The 10,558-nt window shown below is 39.8% G+C and overlaps 1 protein-coding gene across 4 annotated transcripts in view; it reads left to right on the top strand.

The window, feature by feature from the left end:
• Nucleotides 1–10,558, top strand: part of LOC110116287 (tubulin-folding cofactor E) — a 71,809-nt gene that overhangs the window by 29,781 nt on the left and 31,470 nt on the right. For 3 of the 4 annotated variants that reach the window (XR_003700751.1, XM_028694951.1, XM_020849809.2), the window contains exons 3-8: nucleotides 2,379–2,425; nucleotides 5,442–5,588; nucleotides 5,668–5,736; nucleotides 6,269–6,390; nucleotides 6,462–6,586; nucleotides 6,698–6,759. The exons of the other annotated variant lie outside the window; for it this stretch is intronic. Coding sequence is in view for 2 of the 3 variants with exons in the window: in XM_028694951.1 (XP_028550784.1) it covers nucleotides 2,379–2,425; nucleotides 5,442–5,588; nucleotides 5,668–5,736; nucleotides 6,269–6,390; nucleotides 6,462–6,586; nucleotides 6,698–6,759 (572 nt within the window). In the remaining variant the exon portion in view is untranslated. The remainder of the gene's footprint in view (nucleotides 1–2,378; nucleotides 2,426–5,441; nucleotides 5,589–5,667; nucleotides 5,737–6,268; nucleotides 6,391–6,461; nucleotides 6,587–6,697; nucleotides 6,760–10,558) is intronic. 4 annotated transcript variants of the gene reach the window in all.

Raw genomic sequence — 10,558 nt, 5'->3', positions numbered from 1 at the left:
GAGGATGATAATTTCGATTTTGCTCTCGGGATTTTGCCATGAACTAATCGTCCCAGGACGATCCAAAATCGTCCTGGACGATCCAGTCCAGAAATCATTCCAGAAAACACTCCAGAAATCAGCCATTTTCAATGCACTGATCGGCCTGGACGATCTCAACATCGTCCTGGCCGATCATGGGAGGAAAATCCAATTCAGAGAGGAATAGTAAGGGAACTAGATCTCACAGGTGGGGGCTTCGGCCTCTTTAGCTAAGGAGAAAAGGGGAGATCCGTGCGAATTGGGGGTCGGGGGGGAGTGGGGGGGGGGGGGGGTAAGGCAAAGCCGAATGGTTATACCAGGAGAGTTGCGAGAGCTTGGGAGATAATCCGTTGCTTCGACCTTCTCGATCTCGCCCTCATACATAAAAATAAGAACTCTACAACACTCGATACTCGAAGGAAAGCCATAACCAACCCCAAAATAGGAGGATCATGCGACTGAGGACTGCGGCAATGGCAGAATTTGAATTTCGGTGCGATAAAAAACGTTGAACCCGTTAAGCTGAACTTAAGTTCAAATCAAACCCAGTTCGACTCCATTCAGGTTAACTTGGACTCGACTCGACCAAATTAATTCAATGAAAATCAAACTCGAATTGATGTCGGTTCGGATTTAATCGAGCTCGACGAGGCTCGCTCAACTCGATCAAACGCGCTCGAAGGAAAATCAAGATAAAAACGAGGTCAATAATCATCATCATCGCCACAATTACTCTTTTTGTCCTTATCTATGTTTATATAAGTCATCTTAGTTAAATCACCAAAGAATAGTGAGAAGTTTGAATCTTCAAGCCACTCAGTTGGTAATTCTTTTTGATAATAAAAAAATCTTCCTAAAATATTTTGGACATCGAATATTTCATTTCTATAATTTTTGACAAAAAAGTTATACATGAAAAATTCTTTAAATTTAAGTTAAAACTTTAAAATAAATTCATTGATTGAAAACTTATCATAACTTTGTCAAACTCTTTGGATTTACATGTCTTTGTTATCTTGATTTGTTCATATTTTACAAAAGCATTCAAGCGAATACAAAATAAAATAGCTAAAGCATAATAAAATTAATAGACAATGTAAGTTTTCATTAATAAACAAATGCTTGGTCATTGATGCAAATTTTTTGATGAACCGCGCTTAAACATTATTCGTATCATTCGCAATTTGTTTTTAAATATATATTCCCGCAGTTAAAATCATAACTTGCTTCATAACATATATAATTGATTATATTTATCACTTTTTGATACTATTTTTTGTATAAATTAATTTAATGAATTTTCTTAGCTTACTATACAAATTCGTAAGTCAGTACTTGTGAAATAGAAGCACATACAGGTATTTGAGTTGCATAAAATCATGCTACAAATCTAATACCGACAACCACTAGTTGCTCTCAGAACTTAGCCTAACGACACCTCTAAAAAATATCAACTTAAAAAAACCTCTAATTCGTTGCTTGCTCAAACTTAGTTGAACGGGTGGGTGCTCGAGTGAATTCGATTGGGATGGTGGTGGCCGGATGTACGAGGATGTCTTCCTTGCGCCGAAGGATGTCAACTCCATGGGAAAGGTTTCCTTCATGGTTGCGGTGTGAGGAACGGTCGATTGCTGGGGTTCGATGCTGTCAGAGTTTGATGCTCGCTTGCTTCGATTTTGATTTCATTTCGACTGTTGGGGGTTTAACGTTGCTAGGGGTGCATCGCTAGGGTTCGAATCTTGCAATACGATAAATCCTTCAATTTCAATTTCACCTTGAGAATTTACCAATGTTAGGTTCAACGAATTTACTGTATTCTTGATATACCCTCCCTCCATCCGATGTAATCATTAGTTTATTAATTTTTACTATAAAAAAGATTAATGGTGGGGCTCTTATATATATATTTTAAAGAGTTGAGGGATCAAAATAATCCTTTAATATAGTTGTGTACTATTTTGATCCTTCTTAAGAGTTAATGAATCATTTTGACTCTTTTCTCAATTCTTATGACACCAGATAGTACAAAAGGAATATATGGACCAAATTTGCTGTGGTTTTCATATTGTAGGATCAATGAAAATGTTATAATGTACTAGATGCCCCAGTTTGTGTATTTATTTTGTATGTTTTTCGTATATTTCTCATCTTATGGGAAAAAAAAAAAAAAACTCATTGAGCTTAGATGTAACATGTCAAGTTCCTTAATATTAGCTTGATGATTTAATCTTGAAATGTGCACTGTAGAAGCTTGGCTTAATGTTTTGAACATCTGCTCTTAGCTTTGACATTCCCATTCATCTTGAAAGCGTAGTCCCATGGTGCTTTTTTAATTTTTTTTTTTTTTTCAATTTTAGATCTAAAGGAGCTTGATTTGACGGGCAATCTTCTTTCAAGCTGGCAAGTATGTCTTAACTAGACAGCTTTTCTTATCATTTTTTTTTGTGGTTCATCAATTTCAATGTTAGCAATTCTTACCTAGTTAGGATTTACACTTGAATTCCATGTTAAGTAACCACACTTTACATTGTTAGATCTCATTAATGGACTATTTGATGTGAAGCCACTAGGAGTAACTTTTAGAAATTAGAGAGAAAAAAGATTAAAGCTTTGCTCATTTAAATTTAAAACTATCACATGAAAGTGAGTTAAGAAATTGAAAAATTTAACTTGCTTAGGTCCAAAGATATGCAATAGAAATTAACCAAAACAATTCTTGCAACGTCCAAAGTGATTTAAATGCAAAGTACAATTAACAAAATCCCACGATTAACAATGAGAGGTTCACCTCAAGGGCCGTCTCACTCAATTATTACTAGGCTTTTAGCGGAGAAAGAAGACCCATACGATGAAAGATATTACCACTAGAGAAATGGTGCCGAAGAACTTCGTTGGTGGAGAGGTAACCGATGGAGATGGAGGTGGTATATGACCGACGATGCTCCAATTGTAGTCGGGATGTCGACGAGTGAGGACGCGCACGATATCTTGGACAACTCGATCCAAATAATCTCTAATGGTGACGTCTTCAAATCCTACGTCGAAGTACGGAGATCGTAAAATGTCGAGATTTTCGTTGGCATCGAACACGAGTCCCCACTCAAATTCGGGATCTGCCATTCGACATTGAAATGGAGAGGGGAGGCGTCGTCTTCTCCTTTCCTTGGCTTCTCAATTCACAAGAGAAGCAAGATGGGGGCGGCGGGAGTAGGAGGAAGAGGGGAGGCCGGCGGGTGCAAGGGGAAAGGCTAGGGTTGGAGGAAAAGTGTTTAGGGAATTATGGAGGGGATTAATCAAAAACTGAAATTTAATTTCAGTTTTGAGTAATTTGGGAGGGAATTGACTTGAAATTTGAATTTCAAATCAAATGAAATTAAAGCCTTAATTGGGGAATTAATGGGGAGCTAAAGAGGGGGGAGGCCGGCGGTTTCAATAGAGGAGAGGGAGGACTTTTAACAAATCCTGAAATAAATTTCAGGATTTGAAATTTGGGAGGGAGTTTTATTTGAAATTAATTTTAATTTCAAATGGGTGAGGGATTAGTGGGGCAATTAAAGAGGGGGAGCCTAGTGAGGCCGGCGGCATCAAGAGGGAGAGGGAAAGGGGTGGAAGCAATTTACAAACCTTCCAAATTTGCTTGTTTGCATGAGGTGGTTTGATTATGAAATCCACTTCGATTCAAATTTCGAAATGATTTGAATTTGAAAACTTTCCATATTTGGCTTTGACAAATTTGAAATTTTTTTAATTCAAATAATTTTGAATTCTCAAAATTCGAACAAGTGGGGAGTGGGGAAGAGGGCCGGCGGTGGAGGAGGTGGGGTGGTTGGCGGCCAAGAGGGGTTAGGGTTGGCGGGTTGGGAAAAGGCGAGGATCGGATGATGGGGATAGACCACGAGTCACGGACTCTTCCAATGACTGGCGGGTATTGCTTTTCGCCCTCACCTTGGGCTCTCGTTCTCCTCTCTAACTCTCCACAAGAAGAAGAAGAAAAAGATAACCAAAACAAATTTCATTCAAAATATTCATTACCCTCAATACAACACATGAGACCACTATATATAGGTCTCAACTCATAAAAAGAGAAAGTACGAAATTGCCCTCTGGGCTACAATAACAAAGTAACTCCCCACAGGGGTAAAAATGGAAAGACTGCAAATCAAATAAAATAAAATGAAAATACATCATGACATCTGAATCAAAAGTAGAGGCCCTGAATCGTGGCCGTCGATCTGCGGTTTCGCCGGCGATAAACATGTCGGTAGCGTCTGTCGATGTCCTCATCACTATTGTTTTAAATTCTATCCCTTTAATGAAATGATTTAGCATAAATGTTGGCAAACTATTTTCAGGATTTCGTAAATTCAGATTTAGAGGATTTACGAAATCCTTCTAAAATGAAATCCTTGGTGCTACCAAACTGCTCCGTCAAGTTCCTTAATATTAGCTTGATGATTTAATCTCGAAATGTGTACTGTAGAAGCTTGGCTTAATGTTTTGAACATCTGCTCTTAGCTTTGACATTCCCATTCATCTTGAAAGCATAGTACCATGGTGTTTTTTTAATTTTTTAATTTTTTCAATTTTAGATCTAAAGGAGCTTGATTTGACAGGCAATCTTCTTTCAAGCTGGCAAGTATGTCTTAACTAGACCGCTTTTCTCATCAAATTTTTTTTGTGGTTCGTCAATTTTAATGTTCGCAATTCTTACCTATTTAGGATTTACACTTGAATTCCATGTTAAGTGACCACACTTTACATTGTTAGATCTCATCGATGGATCTATTGTTTTTTTAATTCCTATCCCTTTAATGAAATAAAAGCTGCAGAATTGTTGCTTAATGCTCATGCATTCGTGTTATTTGCATTAGTGGTAATCTCCTTTGTTCTTTGCTTTTCAGCAGAAGAAAATCTCCATAAAAATAAATCAATGAAAATATATGCATTTCTATATCTTTTTCATATATAATTCTTTTCTGTTTTTCTATCTCTGTCAACATATCAACTTGCATTTTGACATATCTGTGAATCCCCATAATTATAGGCTAGGCTATAATTTATATGCTTAGCTGTTAATACTACATAAATTGGATTTCTGTATCAATAAATGCTTAATGATAATAATGAGAAAATAGCTTTATCATCAGCTACTCATAAATTGGCATGCTAAACTCCTCCCCATATACTACATTGTGAGAATCCATGCTCTGGATATTCCCATTCTTTAGTTCTTCTAATCCTTAGGGCTACAGTTGATGGTGGGTTCAGTAAAGGAGACTAAATAATCTTAAAAATTACTGTAATACTCCCGATCTATTTTTTTAGTGTCTTTTTAAACCCAGTGGATAATTCGGAACTCGTGATTAGAATGATCTACCTTTTATCTTTTGACATTTCAAGGACATATTACATTAATGCAGGATATTAATTCCCTTTGTGAAGCTTTACCGTCTCTAGAAATTCTCAATTTAACTAATAATCTTTTGGAGGCTGATGTACCAGAACTTCTTTCATTTTCAAACATTCGCATTTTGGTACTCAATAACTGTGGCGTAACTTGGAAACAGGTGATGTTTAATAAATTGGCTTTTGTCTTTTTTACTGCTTCATATTGCATGCCCTTTTGACTATTATGACTGGAAGCAGGTTGAAAGGCTTGGGCAGTATCTTCACGCTGTTGAAGAGCTCCACCTCATGGGAAATAAGATGACACTGGTAAGCAACAAAGTCCTCTGATACTGATGTATTGCTAGAATAAGGTTATTCTTTTTCTGATGTTGAGTATTTCTCTCTTTTTTAATCTAGTCAGTTGCAAAAAGAAAATTTCCTTCACGTGTAGAGATTTAACAGTTTCTTTTCTTTTTCTTATGTTGTGTCATGTGTGGTTTATCATATATGTACTTGTCATGTAGAAAAATATGTTATTTCCTTTTTTACATAAATTAGGGGCATGTATTTTGCATTGCATTCCAATCAATGACATTATGAGTTAGTCTCACATTGTTTGAATCTCAAGATAGCTTTTGATTGATGATTATGGCTGAAAAAAATTCAATTCTTGGTCTATGTAGAATTACTATGTTACAGATGCGACATTACCTTCAACTTGTAATGTTCTTTCTAAATTAATACGAAATTATTGTGCCTTACGGCTTCATTGAGAGCAGTCTAGCTAGCATTCAATTTACATGCATTGTAAGTTACGAAACATTTCAGGCCTAACAAATTGAGTTTTTTTTTCTTCCAGCTTTTACCTTCTGAATCGGACATTACTAATATCAAAGGGTTTAATTCATTGCGCCTCTTAAATCTGGAAAACAATTGCATTTGTTCATGGGAGGAAGTTTTGAAGCTTGCAAAATTAAGAAGGTATGAAGATTGATACTCTAAGTGTTCACCCACAACTTTGGATGATTATTTATGTATTGTTATCTTTTCAGGTTGGAACAGCTTCATCTGAACAAGAACAAATTGACTCATATATTCTACCCAACTAATCGTTCTTTGCCTGGTTTACAAGATACATGTTATGTCCCATTTGAAAAACTGGAATGTCTTCTTCTAGGTAATTCAGAGGCAGTTGCGTTGCTATTTTAGGACTTTCTTTTTATCTTGTAATTTGTTTTGAAAATGCTGCATTGATTCTTCTCTGAACTAAATAAAAATAATGTTTCAGGCTCTAATCAAATTGATGACTTGGCATTTGTTGATTCTTTGAACTGTTTTCCTAACTTGGTGGTGAGTTCATCTTATTGAATATGTCCATTGCTTTGTTATCCCTTTTACACTTGTGAATTTTATGCTTGTGATAAGCCACAGGGGCAACTTTGTGGGGCCTAGGGAAAGATATTTAGAAGGTTCCTAATCAAGGGGAGTTATTTAGGAAGGTTTCATAAATTATGTTTATACTATTAAGGAAGTATTTAATTGTTTAGTAAGGTTTCCTAAATTATGTTTAATTATTTAGGAAGATTTCTATTACTTCGGCTCAGGAGGGGCCGGCTGGACCGGTCCGGTTCTACACCCGGTGGGCCAGAGTCAGGCGGAATCAGGTAGAGGAGGGGGGCAGAAGCTTTGGTGGGCCCATGCATGAGTTAAACACATTGTTGGGAGGGAAATTTTTAATTAGAAGGGTGTTTAGGGAATTTGTATCCTTCCTTTAGCCTTAATTAGGGAGTAATGATAGAATTAGGTTTTCATCTTGAATTTGATTGGAATTTGAGATCTAGGGTTCTTTTGCTTTGGGCTCTTGGCGTTGCTAGAGATTTGGAGAGCTGTTCTTCCTCTCGGATTGAAGAACAATTGTATCTTTGCTATTTTACTTCATTGTCTAGTGGACTACAAGTCCCTTGTGGAGTTTTCTCTCAGTCTTTTCCCTTGGATTTGCTGTTTTCCTGCTGTGGACAGCAGTATTGCGGCGGTTTGCTTATCGATTTGGGTTAGGATTGCTTGTGAACTCAAGTATTACCTTAGGGTTACTTGCGAACTCAAGTATTTCCTATCAAATTGTGATCCGTGGGAAGAGAGATGGCCGGGAAGAAGGTAGAGGTTTTGGAAGACGAGATCGGTCAACTAAAATTAGATTTGGAGGGAAAGTTCTTTGACTTTCAAACTCAAATTACCTCCAACAATGAAAGGATAGAGGGGAAATTCACGGTGATGGAAGAAATGCTGAAGAAACTGTTGGAGTTGAAGACCAATCCTACTACATCGGAAGCAAAAGAGACCATCGGAGGCCATCGTGTGAGGGAATCCGAACCCGTTTAGGGGGAAGAGAAATCCGGAAGTGGGGGTCATTGAGGGAGAAGACGCATGCCACCTCTAGAACCACTTTATAGAGAAGAGATGAGTTTGAGGAATGAACGGAGGGGTGCTGATTTCGTTGGGAGAATGGAAGAATTTCATCATCGGGGTACTGATTTTGAAGGGAGAGGGGAATACGATGAATGTTTCGGGTATAATCGCCGGAGGGAAGATCGTGACAGTTGGGGAGCACCTCTTCTTCGAGGAATGGGAGGTTATGGAGGATTCAAGGGAAACGGGGGAGACCCACGGGTGAGGAAGCTGAAGATGCCCGTCTTTGAGGGTGAAGACGGCCATGGCTAGATCTACAAGGTGGAGTGATACTTTGATGTCAACGGGTTGACAGAGGATGAGAAGCTGACAGCGGCGGGTTTGTGTTTGGAAGGAAAAATCTTGGCATGCTATCAGTGGGATGTGTTTTCGAGCCGACGGGGGAGGAGACTTCTATGAGCAATTCTTTGTATTGACTCAGAAGGGGACTGTGGCAGACTACCGGGACAAGTTTGAGTACTTGGCTAGTAGATTGGATCATATTTCAGAGTCAGGTCTGAAAGAGAACTTTATGAAGGGGCTGAAACCAGAGATACGGACAACGATCAGGGTGCTGGAGCTGAGGAATCTAGGGAAGGCTATGGAGCTGGTACAATTGGTGGAAGATTAGAAGAAATCAGAAAGAGGGGCTGGAGGAAACTACTGAGTGGGGTCATACTGGATGACTACCACTTTCTTACCGTCAAAGGGGGCAGCACCAGGGAGTTTGAAGGAAGGGCCAAAGGAGAAAACTGGAGGAGGGGAAACGGGGGACAATTCAAAAAGAAGACAGAAAAGGAGATGCAAGATGAGAGGGCAAAGGGGTTGTGCTTTAGATGTGATGAGAAGTACATTTCGGGGCATATGTGCAAGGACCGAACTCTTCAGGTTCTCCTTTTCTGTGAAGACAAGGAAGACGAGGAGGGAGGTGGGAGCAGATTTGAAGAGGAGGAGGAGAAGCTTCACCTGGATGTGACAGAAGTCTCTTTGAACTCTGTAGTGAGATTCACTCCGAGCCACACTATGAAAGTGAAAAGAGAGATAGCTGATCGTGAGGTGGTGGTGTTGATTGACAGTGGGACAACCCACAATTTCATTTCCAACCAGATCTTTGAGCTATTGGGGATGGAGTTAGTGGATACAGGAGGCTATGGGATAATGATGGGCACGAGAAAGGTGGAAATGGGTAGAGGAGTTTGCATAGGGATAGTGCTGAAGATTCAGGGGATCCAGGTGAGGGAGGATTTCCTTCCCTTGGAATTGGGGAGTACTGACGTCATCCTAGGGATGAAGTGGCTGCAAACATTGGGGGAGACCAATATCAATTGGGGGACATTGAGGATGGAACTGGTGATGGGAGGAAGAAGGAGGACGATTCAGGGTGATGCTGGGCTAACCAAGGCTGGGGTATCTCTCAAATCCATGATAAGATCCATACAGGAGTTGAGAGGTGGATATCTGATGGAGTTGCAGCACTTGGAGAGGGTTAGTATGAGGGATGAGGGAGACATTCCACTGGTGGTGCAACCATTCATACAACAGTTCAGGCAGGTGTTCCAGCCACTTCAGGGCTTACCATCACCCAGAGAGCAGGAGCATGCAATCCTTCTGAAAGATGGGGTGTCACCAATTAGTGTCCGACCTTACCGCTACCCCCAGATTCAAAAAGATGAAATCGAGAAGCTGATCAGGGAGATGTTGGAGGCAGGGATAGTCAGATCCAGCGTGAGTCCTTTCTCTAGCCTCGTCCTACTAGTCAAAAAGAAGGATGGGAGTTGGAGGTTTTGCCTGGATTACAGGGCTTTGAACAAGGAGACAGTACTGAATAAGTTCCCTATTCCGATGATTGACGTGTTACTAGATGAGTTGCACGAAACAGTAGTGTTTTCTAAGATGGACCTAAAGTTAGGCTACCACCAAATCAGAATGGAGGAGGATATTCAGAAGACGACCTTCAGGACGTACGAGGGGTATTATGAGTTCTTGGTGATGCCATTTGGGCTCACCAACGCCCCTGCTACGTTTTAGTCTTTGATGAACAGAGTGTTCCGGCAACACCTCAGGAAGTTTGTGTTGGTCTTTTTTGATGACATTTTGGTGTACAACCAAACTGAGGAGCACTTGGAGCATTTGAAGGAGGTTCTTAAGATCCTACAGGAGCATCAGCTGAAAGCTAACCTAAAGAAGTGCAGTTTCGCCCAGTCTAGGGTGGAATATTTGGGACATGTGGTGTCTTATGAGGGAGTGGCAGCCGACCAGTCCAAGATTGAGGCAATGTAGAAATGGCCAAGGCCTAGGAAAAGGGAGTTGAGGGGTTTCCTAGATCTGACTAGTTATTACAGGAGGTTTGTGAAGGCATATAGTACCATCGCGTGGCCTTTGACTGAGCAACTGAAGAAGGACAATTTTTTATGGGGAGAGGCGACAACACAGGCTTTTGAGAGACTGAAAAAGGCCACGACGATAGTTCCAGTGTTAGCTCTTCCAGATTTAAGCCAGACCTTCATAGTGGAGACTGATGCATCAGGGTATGACTTGGGAGCAGTATTGATGCAGGATCACAGGCTTGTAGTCTATTTCAATCAGGTGCTATCGATCAGGGCTCGATTGAAGTCAGTATATGAGAGAGAGCTGATGACCATCATCTTAGCCATTCAGAAATGACGCCCTTATCTCTTGGGTAGGCATTTCATTGTTCGTACGA

Source organism: Dendrobium catenatum, unplaced genomic scaffold (assembly GCF_001605985.2).
Source record: "Dendrobium catenatum unplaced genomic scaffold, ASM160598v2 fragScaff_scaffold_601, whole genome shotgun sequence".
NCBI lineage: Eukaryota > Viridiplantae > Streptophyta > Magnoliopsida > Asparagales > Orchidaceae > Dendrobium > Dendrobium catenatum.
Note: the sequence above shows the minus strand (reverse complement) of the source record. Positions and strands in the feature narration are given on the sequence as shown.